This window comes from Xyrauchen texanus, chromosome 12, assembly GCF_025860055.1.
Source record: "Xyrauchen texanus isolate HMW12.3.18 chromosome 12, RBS_HiC_50CHRs, whole genome shotgun sequence".
NCBI lineage: Eukaryota > Metazoa > Chordata > Actinopteri > Cypriniformes > Catostomidae > Xyrauchen > Xyrauchen texanus.
This window is the reverse complement of record NC_068287.1, coordinates 29447379-29473869: the sequence shown is the minus strand read 5'-3', so window position 1 is coordinate 29473869 and position 26491 is coordinate 29447379. Positions and strand designations below refer to the sequence as shown.

Genomic DNA, 26491 nt, shown 5'->3' with positions numbered 1-26491 from the left:
CATTCCATCTCTACCTTTGTTAATCTGTCATCTCTCTCAATACCTCAGTGACTCGTCTTTCTCTCTCTCGCTCAATCATTCTCTCTCTCACAAACTTGAATTCCTTCAATCTCACCAATATGCCCTGGGGTTGAAATATCTAAGTGCATACGAGACAAGTTCTGACAAAACCATAGAGACAAAATAGAGTTAAGGAGGCAGAGAATGGAAGTGAATGACACTAAATGTCAAGAGGGAGTAACAGCATCAGGAGAGTGCAGGAGCAAAGATATGAGGGGGCTGGACCGCATTTTAGACTTCATTGAGCATTATATATATATATGTGTGTGTGTGTGTGTGTGTGTGTGTGTGTGTTTGGATGGTTTACGAGGCCATTTTTTTTAGGTTACAAACTGGTAATTACAAGGGCATTATGCTATAAATGTGATTTATGAGGACATTTCTAGTGTTCCCATAATTCAAATTGCTTAAAAAACATACGAAACAATGTTTTATTGAAAATGTAAAAATGCAGAAAGTTTTTTTTTTGAAGGTTAGGTTTAGGGGATAGAATCTATAGTTTGTACAGTGTAAAAATCATTATGTCTATGGAGATACCTCATAAGGATAGCTGCACCAACATGTGTGTGTGTGCGTGCGCTCACCTGCGTTAGTGTGTCTTAAATATGAAGTTCCACACCGACTCCCCATTCATCATTTGAAAACCTCTTTTCTTGTACCCCTCTCTTTCTCTTATTATTTTCCCCATCTCTCTCATCCCCAACTCTTTCACAGACAGTCTCACAGGGGCAGGGTTGTAACTCAACACGTCTCTCTCTTTTGTTTCCTTTCTTTTCCGTATCCTTTCATCTTTTTTAACTTTCTGGGGAAATGGGTTTTGGTGAGATGGAAATTTCGGCTAGGTAAAAGGAGGAAAGATCTTAGGGGTATCCTGCTATAAAAACTAAAGGTTTGGATGGCAGTAGATGCTGTAAAAAATCTCCAGAGGAAATTGCTTTAACAAATTGCCCCCTAATTCAATAACTGTTTTAAATGGTCTCCTGATGAAATTCTGATGTCCTCTTCCAATCATTAGCAGCTAAAAGGTGTGTGATGAACTTCCTCATGGTGATTAGTATGAGCGTAAGCCCAATCATCAGACAACAAATCATATCCTGAGACACCCTTTTCAATACATTTCGCCATTTATTTATTTTTTGCTTTCCACTTGTGTTTTGTCATTAGTTGAGAACTCTCTACACCCACAACCAGCAGATGGTTCTTGTCTTTTTTTTTTTTTCATTGACCATAATGTTTTCTTTCACTCTGTCCTTTCCTCTTCTTCTAAACCAGCCCTTTTTCACTCCCACTGGCTCTCGTCCCCTCACCGCCTTTCATGAAGATACCTTACTGCACACTCTGAATTTTTCGTCGCTTAACGAATCATTTAAACTTTTGTTTTATATTTAAAGTCTCTAAAACGGTCAATTATAGCTCAAGTAGGCGATTTGAGCTTCTGGAAAAGTTGGACTCATGCTCATACACGCGCTGACTGAGGTGTCTTGTTGCTCGGAGAATGATAATTAACCGCTCGCATGTCAGTCCTTCTGAAACGCATTGAAGACAGCGCTGACAGTAAAAGGTGCATTTAAAACAACTGATAACTTCTCTATCATGTGGATATAGAGCTCGGACCTTCCCATTTTGGAGATGATACTGTTGACTATTTGAACTAGGCCATGTGAAGCGAGCGTTGTTGTGGAGCACGAAAATGTTGGTCATTTCTGCGTGAGATTCGAGGACTGTGGAATCAATGTGGTGTTCGCCGGAAATACGTGTGGCCCGAAACTCACCTAAACGGTAGGTGTATTTCAAGTGTCATAGTAAAAAGGTCGCATTATGTTTGAAATGTCAGCGAAAAAAAGGTGTGTCATTATATATTCAAACACTTTATGCTGATAGCATCTGAAGTGTCGTATTGACAGATGATGTTTTTGTTCAGTTAATTTAACGCGAGACAGGTGTTGATCGCACACATTGCACACAAGCTGTCAAGCGTTTTTAATTCAAATGATTTCGAGAAGAAGAATTCCTTCTGGACATACGGGTTGTAAACTTTTTGGCTAAAGAAATAGATACTTGATCTCAAATATTTTTCACCATGCCAACAAATCTATGACACGCGTTATCTGCCGGTGTGGCAGCTGAAGAACCCCAAATGGTGCCTCAAGCAGTGGCGTAGGTAAAGTACACCCCCCCAATCAATAATCAATTAAATCAAGCAAGGACACCCCCACCCCAATATATATACCTATACCATGATCAATGGAAATATGTAAGTGCTTGACGTTGCAAACAGTCGTTTGTAAGAATTTTGTAAGAATTTTCTGGAGATTACGTGGACGGATTTCCATTGGTATTTTATGTCCAATGAATTACAGAGCTCAGCAATTGCATTTTTACTAGTAAAAACTCCAGTTAAAGAGATCTACAATAATTAGTATGTATTATACTGTAGCACTGTTCAAGGACGGGACAGACACAAACGTCAACTTAAGGGGTAAGTTTATTTTTCTCTCTTTTGTTTGACAACGTGCAAGGGTTCGCTTTCTGGGTCGGGTTCTCCCTCTCGTGCTCTGTCACTCCTGCCCTTTTTATGCCGCTCTCCTCATGTTACTGAAATTAGAGACAGGTGTTAGTCATCATTTAGCTCAGGTGTGAGCGCCCTTACCGCTTTTCTCTCCCGGACGGGCGCTTGACCACGCCCCCGCTGCCACATACCCCCACCGCCCGACTCAGGCCGGGGCGTCATCCGGCCTGCCTACCACTCCCCCCCCATTTCTGGAGAGGAAGTCAGCGGCAGCCATCTGCACCCCCGGCCTGTGGACCACCTTAAATTTAAAGGGCTGGAGAGCCAGATACCAACGGGTGATCCGGGCGTTAGTATCCTTCATGCGGTGGAGCCACTGGAGTGGGGCGTGATCCGAGCAGAGGGTGAAGGCCCGCCCCAGCAGGTAGTATCGGAGTGTGAGGACCGCCCACTTGATGGCCAGACACTCCTTCTCTACGGTGCTGTACTTAGTCTCCCTCAAGGAGAGTTTCCGGCTAATGTACAGCACCGGGCTCCTCTCCCTCCACCACCTGCGAGAGTACGGCCCCCAGCCCTCTGTCTGAAGCGTCCGTCTGTAAAACAAAAGGAGAGAGAAGTCAGGTGCATGCAAAAGCGGCCCCCACAAAGTGCAGCTTTAATCTGTATAAACGCCTGTTGGCACTGCTCCGACCATTGGACCGGATCTGGAGCCCCCTTTTTAGTAAGGTCAGTCAGCGGGCTGGTGACATCCGAATAATTAGGCACAAATCTTCTGTAATAGCCAGCCAGCCCCAGGAACTGCCTCACCCCCTTTTTGGTCTTGGGTCTAGGGCAAGTCGCAATCACCGCGGTCTTGTCAATTTGGGGTCGCACCTGGCCATGACCCAAGTGGAACCCCAGATACCGTACCTCCACACGCCCAACCGCGCACTTTTTTGGGTTTGCCGTGAGCCCCGCCTGCCGCAGCGATCTCAGGACGGCCCTCAGATGTTGCATGTGCCGCTGCCAATCATTGCTATAAATGATGATATCATCTAGATAAGCAGCGGCGTAAGCAGTATGCGGTCTGAGGATCCTATCCATGAGGCGCTGAAACGTGGCTGGTGCCCCGAACAAACCGAAAGGAAGCGTCACGAATTGGTGTAATCCGAACGGCGTGGTGAAGGCCGTTTTTCACGGGATATTGGTGTCAAGGGGATCTGCCAATAACCCTTCGTTAGATCCAAGGTCGAATAAAACCGAGCAGAACCTAACCGATCGAGCAGTTCATCAACACGGGGCATTGGGTACGCGTCAAATTTAGACACCGCATTGACTTTTCTATAATCCACACAGAAACGGACAGACCCGTCGCTCTTGGGAACAAGGACGACCGGACTGGACCAATCGCTGTGAGATTCTTCTATTACTCCCATGTCCAGCATCGCGTCCAATTCTTCCCGAACTATTTTTTTTTATGTTCGGGCAAGCGATAAGGGCGGCAACGTACCACTACGCCCGGCTCGGTCTCGATGTGGTGTTGTATGATGTCTGTACGGCCCGGTAGAGGAGAGAACACGTCCGCAAACTCCTTTTGCAGTTCGGAAACCTCTGCGAGTTGGCGTGGTGAGAGGTGGTCTCCACACGGAACCGGGGTGTTAGGATCGCAGGCTTTGTTTACCTCCGGTCCGAGCTCCGCCCTCTCCGGAACTACCGTTGCCAACGTCACAGAGGCCGCCTCTTCCCTCCACAATTTTAGGAGGTTGAGGTGATATATTTGACGCGCGCCCCTCTATCGGTACGCTTAACTTCATAATCGAGGTCCCCTACTCGTCGTGTGACCTCAAAGGGTCCTTGCCACTTGGCGAGTAATTTTGAGCTCGATGTTGGGAGTAATACAAGCACTTTATCTCCGGTGCAAATTCCCGTAGCTGAGCACCCCTGTCATACAGCCGGCGTTGGCGTTCTAGAGCCTGGAGCAAATTCTCCTGTGTTAATTGCCCCAGTGTATGGAGTTTTGCTCTAAGATCAAGAACGTATTGAATTTCATTTTTGGCATTGGAAGGTCCCTCCTCCCAAGTTTCACGGATGACGTCGAGGACCCAGCGTGGGCGTCGTCCGTATAGCAGCTCAAATGGGGAAAATCCCGTGGAGGCTTGCGGAACCTCTCGTACTGCAAATAACAGGGGGTCCAGCCACTTATCCCAATTCCTAGCGTCTTCGTGCACGAATTTACGAATCATATTTTTTAATGTTTTATTAAATCGTTCCACCAGCCCATCCGTCTGAGGATGGTACACGCTAGTGCGAATCGACTTAATGCCCAACAATTCGTAAAGTTCGCGAAGTGTTCGTGACATAAATGTATTGCCTTGATCGGTGAGGATTTCTTTCGAACCCCACCCGGAGATTATCTTGAAGAGTGCCCCTGCAACACTGCGTGCTGAGATGTTGCTCAGAGGCACTGCTTCCGGATACCGCGTTGCGTAATCCACCAGGACTAACACAAAGCGATGTCCGCGTGACGTCCGTTCTAATGGCCCGACGAGGTCCATTCCAATTCTCTCGAAGGGAACCTCGATCAATGGAAGGGGCGCAAAGGCGCTTTTGGGGTGGCCGGTGGGTTTACCAGCTGACATTCGCGGCACGCCGCACACCACCTGCGGACGTCGCCGCCAATGCCCGGCCAATAGAAACGGGCTATTAGACGGAAAAGTGTTTTCCGTTCCCCAGGTGACCGGCCATAGGATTATAGTGAGCCGCCTGGAAAACCATTTCCGGCGGCTCCGTGGAATCAACAATTGTGTCACCTCCTCCTCTGTTTGAGCGTCCTGCGTCACTCTATACAACCGATCTTTAATAACTGAAAAATACGGATATGAAATGGCGACACCGGCCGGAGTTGTTGACCATCGATTACTCTCACTTGGTCAAAGGCGTGTTTAAGGGTTTCATCGCGCGACTGCTCCAAGGGAAGTCCCCTCAGGGAACTCCCTGAGGGGAGGGGTGACCCCTCGCCCCTTCCCTCGTCACTCGGAGCAGCCGAGGACGGCCCCGGCTCCGCCTCCCCGCCAAAGCATCGCACATCACACATCTCTTTACTTTCATGCAGGACCCATCCGCACAGACTCCCTCTAATACATTTCTAAAATTTGGCCAATCAGTACCCAAGATTAGCGGATGGGTGAGGCGGGAACTAACCGCTGCCTCCACACTATGCTTTTCTCCCCGAATTTAATCGCCAGAGTCACCAAGGGATACTTGTGAACATCCCCATGCACACACCTCACCCTCACTCGTTTAGCTGTGCCCAAAGCCCGGGTTGAACCAAGCGTTGGTGGATGGTGGTCTGATTACAGCCGGTATCCATCAAAGCTTGGTATGTACCCCCTGGATCCTTACCGGGATCCGGTACGCTCCAGCCCGACCGGGGCAGCCTGCGGGACATCGGAGACCCGCACCACCGTCCCCACCTCCATCAGCGGACACTGATCCCGGAAGTGGTCCGGGTCCCCGCACCTCCAGCAGACCGGCCCAGGCGCCACGGCCGCACCCGTGCTGGCGGGCGCCACCACCTGAGGAGGAGAGCGACTGAAAGACGGGGAAGGGTTGCTCGGGTTCTCCCACGACCGGGAAGCAGGTCGACTGTAGCCTCCACGCCTGCGGGGGCAGGAACGGGACCTGGGGAGAGAGCAGAGCGAGAGGGAACAGGGGGAAACAGGGGAAGACACAGGGGAAGGGGAGAGAGAGGGAGGGCTCATCTGTCCTTGGTATCGCCGCCAGGTGGTCCTCCATGAGCTGAACAGCTGCCTCCAGCGACGCCGGGCGGTGGCACTGGACCCATTCCGCCGTTCTCCTGGGCAGGTTTTGCGTGAATTGCTCCAGTACCACCTGATCGATGACTCCCTCGGCGTCGCGGTCCCCGCGAGCAGCCACCGCCGACAGGCGTCCCGGAGCCGTTGAACAAACGCAAACGGGCGGTCGGACTTCTCCATCTTCATGCTCCGGAAGAGCTGGCGATTCTCTTCCGGGCTCCGACCAACCCGCTGCAGGATGGCCCTCTTTAGGTTGGAGTAAGCCAGGAGGCTCGTCGTTGGCAGTTGTTGCGCCGCGAGCTGTGCTTCCCGGACAGGAGAGGAATTAGGCGGGCTGCCCACTGTTCGGGCGGCCAGCCCCAGATGTCAGCCGTCCTCTCGAACAAGTCGAGGAAGGCCTCCGGATCATCTGCCACCCCCATCTTCTGTAACATGGGCGGGAGCAGCGTAGCGCGGGTGTCCGGGGTCGCGGCTGATGCTGGCGCAGCCTCCTGGCTGAGGAGGCTCCGGATAGCGAGTCGGTCCTCTGCCTGAGCCCGCATGACCTCAAAGAACCGCCGATCTTGATCCTGCCGGAGCTCAAGCAGGGTTTGTTGGTGGCCCTGATGGAGATTAGCGAGGGACTGGAGGATTTCCGCCAGCTGGGAGGACTCTACGGGCGACTTGGTTCCATCACAAAAAAAAAAATAGTCCCGGGTTTCTGCACCACTGTAGCACTGTTCAAGGACGGGACAGACACAAACGTCAACTTAAGGGGTAAGTTTATTTTTCTCTCTTTTGTTTGACAACGTGCAAGGGTTCGCTTTCTGGGTCGGGTTCTCCCTCTCGTGCTCTGTCACTCCTGCCCTTTTTATGCCGCTCTCCTCATGTTACTGAAATTAGAGACAGGTGTTAGTCATCATTTAGCTCAGGTGTGAGCGCCCTTACCGCTTTTCTCTCCCGGACGGGTGCTTGACCACGCCCCCGCTGCCACATATACGTACAGAGCTCTATAGTTACATTTCTAGTATTCAGAATGCAATTGTTTTTTTGTGAACAATTGTTTTATCGAATAATCAATTAAATATAAAAAGTATAAGTGCAGATAAGCTTATTCATAACAGAATTGGAATTCTTACTAGTAATAATTTAATTATAGAGCTCTCTAATTGACATCTTTACTAGTAAAAATTTAATTCAAGAGCTCTGTAATTAAAATGGGAGTCAATGGAAACAAGACAAGTTAATATTAAATTCTACAGCTCTATAAAAGGAGTTCTTACTAGTAAAAATGTAATTATAGAGCTCTGTAACTGGAATTCTAACTAGTAGAAATGCAATTTTGATGCGTAACTCTGGGAACATTAAAAGATAATTTGGCCTTCCATAAGTAAGGGCTTGTTTCATTGACAAAGAGGTGTGTATTGTTTGTGTTGTTGTATAAACTCTGATTATTTCATCCAAATGACAAATTAAGGGAACTTGTTGAATCATACATTTAATATTTTAGGGGTTATTCAATGGAGAAAGTATGGAAAAACAGAGGTATGTAGAGACCTGCATATGAGAGTAGTAGGTCAGTGTTAATGTGTTTGCAGAATGAAGGAGCATGGGCAGAAGGCAGCCATTAAAGCAATAATTAACACATGTACACATCCTGTCATTCACATGACCAGCTTACCTATAAAAACAGAAAATAAAACGAGCTCAAAACCTTTGTTTATAAAATTACAAAACACACACACAAAAAAATTATTTCCTCTCTCTTAAAATACAATGTGTGGAAAGAATGGTTCACCCAAAAATTAAAACTCTGTCATCATTTACTTCTCATGTTGTTCCAAACCCTTTCTTTCTTACTTTGAACACAGAGGGATGATAGGTTGTATGTTAGTCTCAATCACTATTCACTTTCACTGTATCTTTTTCCCATACAATGAAAGTGAATGGTGACTGAGGCTATCATGATGCCTAACATCTCATTTTGAGTTCCACGAAAGAAAGGAAAGTCATACTGGTTAGGTTAGACATGAGAGTGACAGAATTTTCCCATTAAGAACTTAAAGAAACAAATGAGAATGTTGAGTTGTGAAATGTGTTGTGAACTCTTCATCCTTATTTGTTGCAACAAGGATATTAACCAGACAGGATCTTAAGCAGACGAAAGTTCTTTCTCAGACAGAAAGAAGAAAAGTGCGGATGGAGCCAATCAGAAAGTGTTGGGGATAAGTGGAATGTGGATCTCAGTGTGTTGTTGCCATTTTCAGATGTGGTTGGATAGGCTACTGATTTATCACCAGTGGTACATCACTACTTATCCTTTATCAGAAACACCTGTATACAACAGTGTAGATTTTACCCCTCAGTCTTTGGAAAGGAGTTCGGATTATTCAAATTAAACTCACAACACTGCCTGTACAGTATGCTGAATTTTTCCAGAAATTATGAAGAGGCAAAAAGGATTTTATGAGAAAGAGAAGGGTAAATGGTTATAAATTGGTAAAAATTACCTCTGTCAAGGAAATGGATTTAAGAAGGAATTTAAGCTGCATCCTTTTTTTCTCTGTTAAAGGGATCATATCAAAATGTTTGATGTCATATCCCGAAGTCCATTTCTAATAGTAAAATTTTTTGTACTAAGAAAATTATAATATACAATTTTCTTCCCTTTCTCTGATCCTTAAAATAAAATGGGGTGGTGTAGTGCTGGGCCTTTAAGACCTCTAAGCTCCTTCTTTGTTTGTGAAATGAGTATCAACGCTTTCAATAACATCCTCTTTGCAAGGCCTGCATTATATTGTGGCAGGTTCATGAAACAATCCAAGCTGAAACGCACCCCTAAACTGTTAAAGTCAGATAAATGCGAACGGGGACCTTGTAAAAAAATAAAATGAAGGCACATTAGAAACATTTGGAAGGATACTGGAACAGGAATAATATATATATACTCCCTCCGTACAACTTCACTGTGAAAGCCAATTTGCAAACCCCAAACATTAAGTGTGTTTACATGCACACCAATATGCTGATAACTATATGAAAAATCAGCTTATTAAAAAAATCAGTAAAAGAAAGAAAACCACGTTGACACGAGATCTGAACCCATCGTGTTATTCACAGTTTTTGACTTCAAAACGTAAAATGTCATACGCACTAGATAAGCCGGTAAGAATGCCAGTAAAGGTGTTTAAATGCAACGCAAAATCGGGTTAGTGGGCAAAAGTCTATATGTGGCAATTGTTTTTTGCTTAAACCATTTGTGATCTTACCCCGATAAAGGAAAGCCATGGCATTTACATAACCACACATGTTGTCAAGGCTCATCAGGGGGATTGTAGAATGTCTGTAATAACTCATGCTTTTGTTCAGATTGGAGATGATATATACCAAAGGCCATATATCTGCAATAGTTAATTTGGCTGACATGTTTTGTGACAGTGTGAAACAGTAGGAGATCCAGAGGCTGATTTTAAGCACTAAATAGAAAATCTTATGAAGATGTCATTTATAAGCATGGAACAGGCTTACTGTTTTTGCTAGCGTGGGGATAAGAATCGCGGTGGGAGAGCTTGGAGTGTTTGTCTAAGGTGGCTTTTGTCTGAAAGATCATAGATTACGCTTGACATGGGGGTGGGAGTAGAGGGTTCAGATCAAAGATATGTGTGTATGCGTGTATGCGCGGGTTCCCGTGAGGTAGGGCTGTACAGTTAGAGTGTATAAGATCATGTGAAAACATACGGGTTCATTGTGTTTGTGTTGAGGAGCTTGAAGTTTGTTTGTGTGAGGATGGAGATAGAGAGCTAATTTTTGAGTTTGTGCCATGGCTAGTGTATAAGGTGAGGAGAGAAAGTGTAGGGCCACTCGATGGGGCTTGATGGCAGTTTTTGTGAAGCATGTCATTGCTGCAAATGGAGCGTGCTGATGAAGTGCTTCTGCATGTCAGCCAGCGACTACCGATATGTCTCCTGCACGTGTGTGTGCCTGCCCGGCTGTTTGTGTTCACGCTCCAAAGCAAACATGCACATTAACCAACAAGCCTTCCTCTCAAAGAGCACACGTTCTCATGTACTACACCCTTTTCAATTAAGTGCACACGCTCGCACGCACGCACGCACGCACGCACACACACACACACACACACACACACACACACACACACACACACACATGTTGTGTTTCCATGTTTTATGGGGACTTTCCATAGACATAATGGTTTTTATACTGTACAAACTTTATATTCTATCCCCTAAACCTAACCCTACCCCTAAACCTAACCCTCACAGAAAACTTTCTGCATTTTTACATTTTCAAAAAACATAATTTATTATGATTTATAAGCTGTTTTCCTCATGGGGACCGACAAAATGTCCCCACAAGGTCAAAAATTTCGGGTTTTACTATCCTTATGGGGACATTTGGTCCCCACAAAGTGATAAATACATGCTCACACACACACACACACACACACACACACACACACACATACTGCCTTCAACCACAAAAGAGTATGTTTGGGGTCTTAGGCTGTTTTAAGATGTTTTGGAGTCAAAGATGTGATGCCTTCTTGTTCTGACCATCTGTGTATGTAGTACCTTTAAAATATGTGTAACAAATGTTTAATTTCCCATGCTTTTTTATGTAGGTAATTTTCACAATTGTTAAAATAAAGGCTGTGAATCCATATCTTTTTTTTTTTTTAAATGAATTAAGTTTTTGTGATTAATCGTGTTTAATCATAGTACATGGTGCATTAAAACAAACATATAAATATAAAATATAAACATAAATATATTTACTTTATACTTTGTCTCAAAGAACTTGTAAAAAATGTGTTAGTCATCATTTATTGTCATTTTTTAATTTTGTACATGTTAAAATAGATAATTAGACTAATTTATACGGGTTTATCTTTGAGACAAGTATATGTATACATGCCTTAAAATCGGTGGACATGCTGTAATTAATAAAATGTTGGGCAAAATCTTCTTGTGTTGTTCAGTTGAATTTTTTTTATCAAATGGGCAAATTCAATTAATATCAAGCTTTATTGGCAGGAGAAACTTAAGTATACATTATTAGACACTATAAATTCAGATACAAACCAATTTAATGCTGAAGTAATTTAACTAATATTTTCTCAAGTTGCCATTCAGTCTTTATCATGCACACGCTGGGTCTCTCTTGCACGGTTTCGCTTTTGACAGTAGTTTAGATGACAGTGAGTGTTTTCGGTTAATGCAGCTTGCCTGTATCTCTCCCATACCTGGCTCACCACTTGCGGGGTGAAGACTTTTTTAACACGTTAAACAGTCAACTATTAATTGCGGAAATTAACGTGTTAGCCTAAATTCCCAGTGCTAGCTAAAATATAATGTGGTGCAACCGTTCAGCCATACCTTCTCTTTTGAAAATATATTTAACTTCACTCAAAAAGTTTTGGAACTTTAATGTTATTATATTTAGCATAATTCCATAACTCTTCTGTATTAATGAACAAAACTCCAATACATTTTCATTGTTATTCCCATCATTATTCCCCAAGATCGTTTCATGGTAAATCATGTGGTGTAACCGACAATGTTGTACCATACACAAAAGTGTTCAAGGACCAGAAGTGAAATTAAATAGCAGAATGCAAAGGATCCCTGGATACACCTTGAAGATCATTACCACTCAAACTAATTACCTTTTAAACTGCTGGTGTGCTGCTGTTGCCACAACTGACCATCATGTGGATATGATATCAAAAAGACACTTAAAGAAAAAAAAATGTGTTGGAAGAATGACTTTTAAGCTTACGTGGCCTATTATTTTGCCTGTAAATTTAAATAATAATTTTAATAATTATGCTGTGCGTCCAAATGTCATTTGGTGTGACCATTGCTGAACATTGTTCAAGAAAATATATGCTCTGGTTTTCAACTCTTTCACCCCTCCCACATGCATAGATTTCTAGCCACATGCTTTTATATCTTGACATTTTGCAGTTTATGAGACAGTAGGACTGTCAAGTGCATAAAATACGATTCTACCTACCTCATGCGTGTGTGTGTGAGAACACCTGATGACACATCTATCTGTGAACATACCTGAATGTATCATGAGAACAAGCACTTTCTACACCCAAGCCCCGTTAAACAAGTACATTTGCATATATCAGAACGAACAGCCACGATAAAGCCTCATTAGCACATAGCATACCTGCTTTGATGTTCAACGTAAACAGGATGTGTGTACTTATACATTGAGTGCCCCATGTTCTGGCATGCATATGTACCGAGTTTTTGGCATTCTTTTACTGCGTGTGACTGCAGGCTCAGTTGCACATTATGTGCATGTCAGTGAACGTGTTTGCCTGGCTTAAATGTTTTTAGAAAACAGTGTCCGGAGTGGGGCGGTGTTATTATGAGTGTCACAAGTAGTAATTTTTCACTTCACGTCAGACTTCCTGTCCACCCACTCTAACCCTATGAGTCTAATGATTATATTCCCCAAACGAACAATCATTTATTCTGTGTACAGTTTACGGTGTACCCCCCCCCCCACCCCAACACCACTGACATTCTAAGAATTCTTCTTTTCTTGAACTCTCCTGCTCTGTAAGTGCCTCTCCCACCCCCATCACACAGCACAACAACAACAGAACTGATGAGGGATTTGCACCTTGCCTTAACATTGGACAGTATTGATCATGTTGACATAGGACAGGAAATGAGGTGGGAGAGTGGGGGAACGTAATAAGGAAATGTCACACCTTCAAACAATAACTCAAGTCACCCGTTAGGGCATCACAGCTCTGTGTGTTGGAGCTTCATGAAGTTTGCACCCATTTTTCTATAAATATTTTCACTGTGATTATTTGTTTCTTACTTTATAGTGGCCCCAAAAGGTATTAGGAAACTGTGGAAAGCCATACTTAAAGGAATAGTTCACCCAAAAATGAAAATTCATCCCTCATGCCTCATTTACCCTCATGCATTCCAGAATTGTATCACTTTCTGTCTTCTGCAGAATATTTCTGCAGAATATTTTAGCTCTGTAGGTCCTTATAATGCAAGTGAATGGTGGCTAGAACCTTTATGCTGGCCTGTGTGATTTTTGGAGCTTCAAAATTTTGGCACCCATTTACTTACATTGTATGCACCAAAAGAGCTGGGCAATTCTTCTAAAAAATTTAATTTGTGTCCTGCTGAAGAAAGAAGGTCATACACATCTGGGATGGCATAAGTGTGAGTAAATGATGAGCGACTTTTCATTTGTAGGTGAACTATTCCTTTAAAAGTATGAATTTCATTGCATTAAATAAAATAAATAAATACAAATCAATCAACCAAACCATCATCTGCAAAATAAGTAGATATTTTCTCAGAACTACACTCCATTCTCTAAACCCAAGCAGAGTTACAATAGGTGTACTGTAGAGACTACCAGAAAGCTTTTTAATACTGTATTGCCTTAATTTATATATATATATAAGATGTATTCATACATTTATTTACATGCTAACAAAATGTAGCTTTTGCTGTCTTTAAAATTCACTTGGTTTGATATTTGGTTATATAATGCAAAAATATTTATAAATATTTAGTGTGTCTAATGTGTCCTTCCCCAGCCACTGGGGGTTGCGTCAGGAAGGGTATCCAGCGTAAAACCTGTGCCAAGTCAAATATGCGGATCACAGATGGTCTGCTGTGGTGACCCATAATGGGAGCAGCTGAAAGAAGTGTGTCTAAAGTGTCCAAATACGTTCTTGGACCATTGCATGTATTTTACTCAAATTTTACATTTTGACAAAAATCTAAAATACCATGCAAGTGCCAATATTGAGACAAAGCTCACATCGGTTAGTTTGGATGTGTGTTGTTTTTGCTTCCACCTGGTGGTTAACAGTACTGTGCGAGTGTTTGCTGAAATGTTTATCATACATCAGTGTAGTTTTACCCCCCCCCCCACTAAATAAACACATAACTCACTAGCACTGGGCTAGTAACCACACAGGTGCTTGTCTTACAGAGAAAACTGCTGAACTTTGCTGTTCCTGTCAGTAAATTAACCAAATATCTGGGGTGTTCCCAATTTTACAAGTGTGTGAATGTGGGATCATCAGGTCAAATATATGGAAAAAGGATGCAGGAAAGCATGACACTGAAAAACTAACAAACAAAAAATATGTGCTTTTGGAACAATTACAGTGTTAGTTCACCCAAAAATGAAAATGTGTTATTTACTCAGCCTCATGTTGTACCAAACCCATTTGACTTTCTTTTTTCTGTGGAACAAAAGGAGTTATTTAGCACAATTTCCCAGCTGATTTTTCCACGAAAGTGAAGCAACCAGTCTACTTTCATGGTACTTTAATGGTGCTTTTTTCTTTTCTTGGAGCTTGACAGCTATTCATTTTCATTGTATGGAAAAAAATCAGCTTGGATTTTCAACTAAATAAATCCTTTTGTGATCCGAGGGAGAAAAGAAGTCATATAGGTTTGGAAAAACATGAGGATTGGTAAGTTATGAATTTTAATTTATGGGTGAACTATCCCTTTAAAACCAAACCAGAGCATTGATTTGAAGCCTAATGCAGCATTGCAATCTGAATGTCAATTTATTTTTTAGCTCTCCCACAAACAATTAAGCTGCATATTTATTTTTCCCTGAGTCATGCTCATGGCGTTTTAACTTGTAAGTGGTGAAATTTACAACCTTTTCTACATATCTAGAGTTATTTGTGGCGTCATGTTAAACTAGGCAAGCACCAGACCAACATTGTCAGTGGCTTCATGTCAAACTAAGCTTTGCCAGACATGGGCTAGCCAGTGAGTTCATGTCTTAGCTGACCAACCAGAGCAGGCGATATTGAAGCATTTTTGCAGCCGCACACTTCCTGTACACAGAGATATGATTCTGCTGCTTAAAATGTTGCATCTTTTTCCACTCGCCTATGCTGAAGCAGTAAAGGTATAGTTTTACAGTTTTAGACTTATTTTACCTTATTTTATTGAGACGGTATTCAGCCCATTCTAAGTGCAGTTTGTGGTGTAATCTTAAAGGTTTAGGTTACCAAGAAATGAAAATTCTTTCAAAATTCACTCACCTTCATGTTGTTCCAAACCCTGGATGACACTCTTTCTTCTGTGGTACATAAAAGACATTTGTTAGCCTAAGGGGCTATTAACTTTTGTTGTATAGAAAAAAATGCATAGAAAGTGAATGGTGATCAGTCAGAAATTAATGGAGGCTTAGAGCAAAAATGGCACTAAATTTCACAAACCCTTGGAATTCAAAATGTGGGGTAAAAATGTAATAATTGTCTAATGGACTTTTAGGACCCTATTTTAAGAACACTAAAGTTAAGTGCAGCACAATGCCATAAGTCATACACGCAAAGTCAATGGGCATGGCCAGGAAGTTTTTTTGTGTGTGTATGTGCAAGCATGCGCTAAGCGCTATCCAGTTATTCCACCATTTGCGTCCTATTATATAATCCATTCCCTGTCAAGCACCAGCGATATATAAACAAAGACAGCACATTCATAAGTTGGTAGTGTAAATGGACTGTATGCAATGAATTAGAAGAATAGAAATATGGACTCTTCTATGGACTGGTTCTTTTGTGCAATAAATGCATCCTTGTTGTATGTCAGTTATACAGTCAGGTCCATAAATATTGGGACATCGACACAATTCTAATCTTTTTGGCTCTATTCGCTATGTGCACAGGTGACGCGACGAACGTTCGAAATCTGCGTGGTGGGCGGGGGGACTTCCGGTTTAGGTTACTACCGGTATTTCCGATGTAGATGTTGTGGAAGAGTGAGTGGCAAGCTATCAGTGAGTACCGTATGTAAAATGTTAACAGTAAATAAGAAACGTCTTACATATCAGTATCAAATTGGCAACTCTAAATTACATTGTAGTGTTCCTCGATGTGCCGTTTCATCGAGGTATAATTCTGAAGTTTTCATCGTTTTCCGCATCAGCCTGAGGTACGAGCTCAGTGGCTAGTCAAGATAAGACGCGAGAACTTCACTCCTACCGATAACACCCGGGTATGCAGTCGACATTTTAAGCTAGAAGATTTCATCATAACCACAGGACGCCTGAAAACTTGTTCAAGGAGCTGTGCCATGTCTTTTGAGTGGAACAATTTTTTGTTTACCAGCGCCAAGGACTGTATTTTTCTCTATGAGCTTCCATATACTGCTTATATATTTTGTAATTTACTATGCTGTTTGTTTTTTGTATCTTGTGATATACCTTTCAGAAAATTGTCTGAAATATTGACAATGTTTACATGTCATTTATTGTGTTTTACACTGCCAGGAGGAACACAAATACATGAGTTAATTCAGACATTTATTATACAAAGACACAAGCTGTCATACTACACTCAACAATAACATGGCTCCTATAATTGTAACATTGTGATGCAACGTTTGACATTTTGTATGAGTTAGTAGATAACTAGTCCACATAACTGCACATAATACAGTACTCAACAGTACTTTAATGCTTCTTTGCACTTCTGGTTGGATGTCAACTGCATTTCATTGGCTCTGTACCTGTACTCTGCTAAATGACAATACAATTTAATGTAATCTAATAACTACTAACACTGAATTCATAATAACAAAAGGTACCTTGTATGGGTTTGTTTTTTATGTACATACATGTGCATTTCTTAAAGAGAACTATTTACATTGATTTTCACACAAACACATGTTTTGTACAGTCTGATACAGTAATGCAACATTATGATTAAGGCTCTGCCAGCCACACAGGAGCACTCGACCTCATAGAGCTGAACAGGAGTGGAGTCTTCTAGGACAATCTTTTAAAAAACAAAAAAGTGTGTTATAATCAGCAGAGATCACAAACTGATCAGATATCTCAAAGTCAAAAGTGCATTTTGCATTATTTTTCAAGTTAGCTACTATGAGTTAGAGAATGAGGTTACTTTAGGGTTAGTAAGAAAGTAAGTTAAACACAACACAATATAAACAGCAAAGCAACTGTCTCAACAACCAGCTTCTGGGGTTTCATATAGGAATGGTAGGTCTACTAGAACACTAATAGGGCAGGCACGTGTCATCATAGTGTTACCTACTTCAAACGTTTGGCTAGCTAGATAGTTGTCTTAAGATGTTCAACTTGTTTAGGTAATTATACATTTGTTTGCCAGTTTAACCCATCATTGCCAAATTGAAGCCCCAGAACAGAACTGGTTGGATCAGACAAACAACTGAACTGTCTTTCATCCTATTCTGATGGTGTGAGGTTTCTCATGTTTCCTCAAAGATCTATGACAGGTAGCACGGATGCTGACTCTCCCTGTCTGTCTTTACTTGATACTGGGGATAACCAAATACTGTCAATACATGTAACTGAACAACACAAGTCATTAGTATATGGGTGATTCTTAGACTATGGGCACTTTTATGTAATTTGTAACCAAAAATGTAATTTTTTAAAAATATGACCAAAGTACAATTGATATGGATTGCAAGAGTAGATTTGTGTAATACTTTTTATATTATAATACATTACAATACTTTTTATATTTAGATTATAATATTATTTTTATTTCTAAATTATACTTTTATATTAATTGATTTCATTTAGATGAATGAAAATTCTATTTTGTTGCATCATTTATTGCTTATATTTTTGCCTTGCCATCAGTTGTGTCAGTTATTTACAGTATGCACTGTAACCGTTCATCTGTGAGACAAATCAGTTGTATACATCAAATTCAGCACTACACTAAAAACAGTTGTGGTTATGTTTAATGGCTTTGTGAATTGAGTTTACTGAGTGTGATGAGTTTAATTGTTTTTCTAATAAACATCTCCACTGTTTCTCTACATTCACGTTAATTCATTGTAATTTCCATCACCACCCACATTTTTAAAAAATATTTAAAAAGTTCTCATCACACATTAAAAATGTATCCACAATTTACTGAGATCATGCTCTACTTAATATAAAAATGCAAGTCATTTATTTTCTAATAAGCTCTTGCCCAAACCAGTATTACATTTCAGAGTGTGACAGGTGTACAGTTCACCGTTTGGTCCATAGGGCAGTTAATTTATCTCATTGACAAATGTATAATTATTGTACATTGTGGTAAAACTGATAAAACTAGTTACAAAAATGATCCTAGACAATTCTTGACTGACATAAGTTATTCTGTTTTTAAATAACAGCATTGAGATGTGGTGGAAATGACATTTCACTGCTGTTATCTAAAAACAGAATAACTCATAACTTCTTAGTTATGAGACTAACACAGTCTCATAACTTCTCTTGTAATCCAAGTTTGTCCTCTTACAGACCTTAAAACTAGACAAATAATTTAAACTTATGAGACGGTGTTACGTGACTTTTGAACAAGTTTTTTTATTCAACTTCACAAGCCTAAAAGTGCCCCTTGTTGAAGAAACGCCCATACATTTATTCAATGTCAGATAGTAAAATGAACATATAATAAACCACATGTGACCAACAACTAAAATTAATCGTTTAATAATCGTAAATTATTTTGTAAAGGTTACTTTCTAGCCTAACGTCACCTAGCATCATCGCTAACGTTAGGGCTACAGCTAGCTAAAGACATAGCATAACTTACCCTCATAATTATCAATGAATGAAGAGACGTATATCTTGAAACCCTTTTCCCTCTTGCTCTTGGGAGCTGATGATGACGCTTGAATTATTCGGTGTACGTCATTTATCGTTATCCTTGGCAGATGTTGAAGGGATCTGGTGTAGAAAGCCATGTTTATCTGGTCCTAGTCTTACCTGACAGTTACCGGCGTCGTCGATGAACCTAACATAGCGTTAGACCGGAAATACCATCGCCCACCAGTGACGTCTGACAATCATGGAACGTTCGTAAAATCAACTAGCCAATACACCACCACAATGGATTTGAAATGAAACGAACAAGATGTGCTTTAACTGCAGACCTTCAGCTTTAATTTGAGGGTATTTACATCCAAATCATGTGAACGGTGTAGGAATTACAACAGTTTGTATATGTGCCTCCCACTTTTTAAGGGACCAAATGTAATGGGACAATTGGCTGCTCAGCTGTTCCATGACCAGGTGTGTGTTATTCCCTCATTATCCCATTTAGAAGGAGCAGATAAAAGGTCCAGAGTTCATTTCAAGTGTGCTGTTTGCATTTGGAATCTGTTGCTGTCAACTCTCAATATGAGATCCAAAGAGCTGTCACCATCAGTGAAGCAAGCCATCATTAGGCTGAAAAATCAAAACAAACCCATCAGAGAGATAGCAAAAACATTAGGTGTGGCCAAATCAACTGTTTGGAACATTCTTAAAAAGAAAGAATGCACCGGTGAGCTCAGCAACACCAAAAGACCCGGAAGACCACAGAAAACAACTGTGGTGGATGACCGAAGAATTCTTTCCCTGGTGAAGAAAACACCCTTCACAACAGTTGGCCAGATCAAGAACACTCTCCAGGAGGTAGGTGTATGTGTGTCAAAGTCAACAATCAAGAGAAGACTTCACCAGAGTGAATACAGAGGGTTCACCACAAGATGTAAACCATTGGTGAGCCTCAAAAACAGGAAGGCCAGATTAGAGTTTGCCAAACAACATCTAAAAAACCCTTCACAGTTCTGGAACAACATCCTATGGACAGATGAGACAAAGATCAACGTGTACCAGAGTGATGGGAAGAGAAGAGTATGGAGAAGGAAAGGCACTGCTCATGATCCAAAGCATACCACCTCATCAGTGAAGCATGGTGGTGGTAGTGTCATGGCGTGGGCATGTATGGCTGCCAATGAAACTGGTTCTCTTGTATTTATTGATGATGTGACTGCTGACAAAAGCAGCAGGATGAATTCTGAAGTGTTTCGGGCAATATTATCTGCTCATATTCAGCCAAATGCTTCAGAACTCATTGGACGGCGCTTCACAGTACAGATGGACAATGACCGAAGCATACTGCGAAAGCAACCAAAGAGTTTTTTAAGGGAAAGAAGTGGAATGTTATGCAATGGCCAAGTCAATCACCTGACCTGAATCTGATTGAGCATGCATTTCACTTGCTGAAGACAAAACTGAAGGGAAAATGCCCCAAGAACAAGCAGGAACTGAAGACAGTTGCAGTAGAGGCCTGGCAGAGCATCACCAAGGATGAAACCCAGCATCTGGTGATGTCTATGCATTCCAGACTTCAGGCTGTAATTGACTGCAAAGGATTTGCAACCAAGTATTAAAAAGTGAAAGTTTGATTTATGATTGTTAATCTGTCCCATTACTTTTGGTCCCTTAAAAAGTGGGAGGCACATATACAAACTGTTGTAATTCCTACACCGTTCACATGATTTGGATGTAAATACCCTCAAATTAAAGCTGAAAGTCTGCAGTTAAAGCACATCTTGTTCGTTTCATTTCAAATCCATTGTGGTGGTGTATAGAGCCAAAAAGATTAGAATTGTGTCGATGTCCCAATATTTATGGACCTGACTGTATTTCTATGACAGTGACACCCTCCTTTTAAACGCATGTAGAATGTGATTCTCATCAGGATTTGAATTTACACTTTGTTAAATTATAGAGAATGTAAGAATTATTAATAATTTTCATTTATTGATACACAATTCATGGCTAGAATTAACAGTGATTGTATCGGAACGCTCTTCACTTCTTTATCGATTTTGATTTTGAAAAATTCTATTCCTTTATTGAAACACAAAATTTTAACAAAAATATTTTAAAATTCAAATCACACATCAAACGAAACAAAAATATATTCAAAATAGTGAAGTGGTCAAAAAATCATACCAAATCAAAACCTATGGTATGATTACAACAGATGGAAAAATACCAATACAAATTAGATCATAAATACAATTGTAAACATAAGCATAATAATAGTGATAATAATAAATAAAAAATAAACCATGACCTAAAGATAGTTTAACAGAAATCTCATAAATATTTGTTTCATATGGCTACAACAATGATCGTTGTTGACATAATTTGAAAATCCACTGTATTTTCAGAGTTTGGACATGGACTTTATTACCACCTGTTGGTGAAATCTCCAAACTGCAAATGCAGGAACTGTGTTTGGACGTTGCACTGAGATAAGACCTGCTTTTGAAACATCTTTGCGCAATGACCTATTTCTCAGGTAAATAATAAACCTTTTTTTTGCGCCACTTCATTTACATACAGTACACCCACAGTTTGGGCGCATACACCCACAGATAGCGCAAACACTCCCACCCACACCTTTTGTGCTTTGCGTTGACACAAAAAATGCACTTAGAATTAACGCTCTCACGAAAATTGGATAAGGCGTTGCGCACGAGCGTAGGGCAGTGTTATTACTATTTCTTATTATTGTATTGTATGCCTGGTTATTAGTTAAAATCCTATCTAATTATTTTGATTTCAATAAATGTATTAAATGTAATTATTTCAAATAAAAAGATGACAAATTGTGCGTTTTATATGGTTAAAAAAAATGCCTGTAAAATAGTAAAACATGTCCCTGAAAATGAACCATAAACATAACCACTTATTAAAAAAACTGAATTTCTGACCTTGATGGTGACTGAGGCTAACTTACTGCCTCCTTTTCTGTTCACTGACCAAAAAAATATTTTATATATATATATATATATATATATATATATATATATATGAGTGAATAAATGTTGACAGAATGTTCATTTTTGGATGAACTATCCATTTAAACTCATCCTCTTTATACGCTTTCTAATTGCACTCTTTTTTATATCAATTTCTTTGTAGTTGACACGTCTTGGGAGTGATGCACTGGCTTCCCCTGGTTGCCATGGTGATCGCCTCGGCCCTGCCTTTCCCTCAAAGTCCTGTGCCCAGGCTTGTTGCCGCGACGATAGAGCCTGGCAGAAACAATAGCAACAGCAGCATGCCGGTCAACTCATCAATGTACAACAACTCCCATGATGCTACTTCTCACAACAACAGCAGCAATTTGAACTACAGCAGACATGACAAAGCTCCTCATAGAACATTTGATAAACATGAACAGAGTGAAGTAATAAACAGCACATTTACATATGAGGAGAACCATTTATCCAACAGGAGAGCAAACCAAGAAAACCTTTTAACAGAACACATTTTTTTCAATACCACAAAAAAACAGGACCACACCGGGGGAGGTAGGACTACCAGAGTAGATGCCTCCAGGTCATATGAACACAGGGAATATGAATTGCAAAAAAAATTGGCAGAAAAAGCCAGTCCAGATGATTTCCTGAGCAACAACATTCTCAAAGACTATAAACTTAGCCATGAAGAAAGCAGTATTGGAACAGAGAACTCTCTTAAAGATGACAGGAACACAGGAAGTAAGCTGAAAGATGAGGTTCTTGATGGTTCTAAGAAGACAAACATCTCTCTGGAGATGTTTCCAATCCAGGAAGATTCACAATCGGATGGTAGCAGCAATGGAGGAACACTGGGGGAGCAAGATGGAGGTAGTGCTGAGGTGGTGGCAATGAACACACTAGAGGAAGTGCTGGGAGCCAAACTTGGCATAGGGTTAGATGACGTAGGCCTATGGGAAGAAGATCAGATGCTTTTACTGGACGCCCATCCCCGGGTTCTCTTCTCCCCTGCCCTTTCCCCACCCAAACACCCACCTTTGCTCTTAATGCTGGAGTTAGGCTTGCTGGCTGATGATTTAGAGGAAAACCACTTTATGGACTTAACCCCATCCAGAGAGGGAGGTGACCGAGAGTCATACAGAAACTTACTGTTGGGTCTCTCTGGCTCTGATGGCCCCTCTTTATCATTCACATCCTCCCACAACCCAAACACACTAGTCCGCCACAAGCGGTATATCGGCCACAGCACACAAGGCCGTGAACGCTCAGTATGTGAGGCCGAAAACAAGTGGGTGACGGATAAGAAGACTGCAATAGACCAGATGAGCAAAACAGTCACAGTGCTGCCAGAGATACAGACCCAGAAGGGCCCAATAAAGCAGTACTTTTTTGAAACAAGGTGCCGCAAGCCATCTCAGCTGGGTACAGGAGAAGTACATGGGGTGGAGGGGGCCGAATGCATTGGAGTGGATAATAGACACTGGATGAGCAAGTGTGAAACCAAGCAGTCGTATGTGCGTGCGCTTACCTCTGATGAGAATAAGAGAGTAGGCTGGAGGTGGATCCGTATTGACTCGTCCTGTGTATGTGTGCTGCTCACTAGAGGAACATACAACAAAGAGAGGGGAAGGGAGCAGGAAGGGAGAAGGTACAGATAATTTGGACTGTCTGTCTCTTTTCATCCAGCACATACGTTCCTCACAGTCTGCCCACAGTCTGTGAGGGGGATTTCTTTTCCAGATGTCCCTGCATATCACTCAAAATCTCATCACTGTACCCCAGTGTCCCGCTGAGGGATAGTTCACACAACAAATTTAAATTCTGTCATGTTTACTAGCCCTTATGTTGCTTGAATGCCAATTAATTCATTTCTTCAGTGGTTCACAAAAAGAGATGTTTAGGAAGATGGGAGGTGGAATGGTGATCCATTCTCTGAAGCTCTAAAAAGGACAAAACAATACCATAAAATTAGGCCAAACTCGTGTGCTATATTCCAAATCTTTTAAAGCCATATGCTAATTTAGGTTGTAATTCACGTAACATTTTGCCTTGCCTCTTTAGCTCTCAACATAGCTCATTTTAAGTCCAAAAGAAAAATAAATCATATGGGTTTGAAGTGACTAAAGGAGCCTGATCTCATGAAAATAATGATTGTGGTGACATTTTTACAACATTATATTACGTGTTTTATTACATTTATAACCAAATAGGTATAGCTGCAGCACAGAGACTTCCAAATAGGGGTGGGATCTCCAAAGAGGGCGGAGTTACTCTATATGCGGGTGAGGTTAATCCAAAAAGGTATAGTGCCAACTCCAAAAGGGGGCATCTCTTCCAGTCACGGTTAGGTTTAGGGAAAGGGTTAGGTTAGGGTCTCCCTAACCTCCCGGTTTGAAGCTCCCGCCCCTTTTTGGAGCTCTATCTGCAGTTATTTCTTTCTCTGTATAACGGCAGTTCCGAAGTGAAATGCCAACTGGTGGCACTAAAAAAGAGCAAAGGTTAATACTCTATCGGTTGTTACCCTCAACCTTAAACCTAAAACTAACTGATAAAAAGCAAATGATACATGAAAAATGCAACCGCTAAATCAACCACATGATTTTGTGGTGCTTCTACTACATTGTTGACTCGCATGCTCTTCAAGTGTAACAGGTGAGCTACCACCAAGCTTGTAAATGTACTGTAGTTGGTTATGTAATGCAAATGTTAAAATGAATTCATGTCATGCACTCAAGTGTTTTCATTTCATAAGATAGCATTGTGTAAGGAACATTTTTCTCTGGATTTGTGTGAGAGAGACTAAAAGTAATTGTTTTAGTGCCCTAAGTGTTCATTACACAATAAGCCATGTAAAAGTAATTCTGCTAGAATGTTGGTATAATAACATGAGACCAGGTAACATTTTTGTGTGAACTATACCTTTAAAATGACATTTTCCACTCTGCTGTCATCCATCAGGTCTACTGTATCCCTCCTTATGCCTGTTTGTTAACTATATACTCACCCAAACAAGAAAACCTCAACGATTTTGGTCATATTGATTTTTTGTCTCAACATTCTTTTCTGATACTATTTAACAGTACATTTGTTTTATTGTATCTATAGTATACAAACAATAATGTATTACTTTTTAAGTAGTATGTAAGCATAAGTACTTAATATATTAATATATTTCTTTATAAATGTACAATATGTGAAACATATACATCAATGCAATTATGCATACCTGTATATGTGTATTTATTACAACAAAAGGTTAAGGACTCGTTATTGGCCAGCATAATTTTTTTAATTGACATGAAGGGTTTCTCAGGATGTGACCTTCAATTGCCTGCCACAAAACATGTGCCTCATGGATTTCAGAATCGTTGCATCTTGGAATTATTGTTCACACATGTACCATTCACACTGACAACTGACATTACAGAAATATACAAAATGGTTGTTGGATGAAAATAACTTTTGTCAGAAGACCTGTTTACTGGATTAAGAAAAGCATGGAGTTCAGCTGTACGTGGGTTTGATGACATTTTTCACATTGAGTCCTTGTAATAAAGTATTACTTGTTATCTTTGGTAGATACATTTGTATATGAAAATAATTTTTTTATAGTAGATGGAAACGACAAATATAAATGATTGTAGTTCTATTTTGTTAATATAATAAACAACAGAGGATGTACACTCATCTAACACTTTATCAGGAACACCTGTACATCTACTTATTCATGCGATTATCTAATCAGCCAATCATGTGGCAGCAGTGCAGTGCATAAAATCATGCAGATACGGGTCAAGAGCTTCAGTTAATGTTCACATCAACCATCAGAATGGGGAAAAAAGGTGATCTCAGTGATTTCGACCGTTGCATGATTGATGGTGCCAGACGGGCTGGTTTGAGTATTTCTGTAACTGCTGATCTCCTGGGATTTTCACACACAACAGTCTCTAGAGTTTACTCAGAATGGTACAAAAAACATCCAGTGAGTGGAAGTTCTGTGGATGGAAACACCTTGTTGATAAGAGAGGTCAAAGGAGAATGTCCAGACTGGTTTGAGTTGACAGAAAGGCTACGGAAACTCAAATAACCACTCTGTACAATTGTAGTGAACAGAATAGCATCTCAGAATGCACAACACATCAAACTTTGAGATGGATGGGCTACAACAGCAGAAGACCATGTCGGCAATTTATTAGGACCATAGTGTTCCTAATAAAGTGCTGCTCAGTGAGTGTATATACACTCAAAAAAGGGTTGTTCACTTTACTTAATTAAAATTAACTAAAGCAACACAATTCTAGAACATTCTGTCTCAGAAACTCATGTTAAATTCAAAAATTGTAAGTTTAAATTTGTAAAATTAATATTTTTGTAAAATTTATATTTTTTTGTAGCATTACTGAAACTGGCCAGGGAATTTCCATTTCCCAGGATGCTTTGCAGGGGACTGGATGGTGTGAAGTTTGTTTTTAAAATAAGTGTTGTTTCAAGCATTTTTGAGCAAGATAAGA

At 40.8% G+C, this 26491-nt stretch overlaps 1 protein-coding gene across 2 annotated transcripts; it reads left to right on the top strand.

Moving 5' to 3' along the window:
- Positions 1 to 1373: 1373 nt before the first annotated feature.
- On the top strand, positions 1374 to 25593 carry LOC127653060 (uncharacterized). 2 transcript variants are annotated; one of them, XM_052139568.1, is made up of 3 exons: positions 1374 to 1839; positions 21384 to 21514; positions 22141 to 25593. In XM_052139568.1, exon 3 carries the CDS (start codon positions 22160 to 22162, stop codon positions 23636 to 23638), a length of 1479 nt encoding a protein of 492 aa, XP_051995528.1. In that variant the 5' UTR covers positions 1374 to 1839; positions 21384 to 21514; positions 22141 to 22159; the 3' UTR covers positions 23639 to 25593. The 2 variants fall into 2 exon arrangements, with proteins under 2 accessions (XP_051995528.1, XP_051995526.1); XM_052139566.1 differs by lacking the exon at positions 21384 to 21514.
- The last annotated feature ends 898 nt before the right edge of the window (positions 25594 to 26491 follow it).

Coding starts and splice junctions, on each gene's coding strand:
- LOC127653060 (XM_052139566.1), top strand. CDS start 22,160: ATGCACTGGCTTCCCCTGGTTGCCATGGTGATCGCCTCGGCCCTGCCT.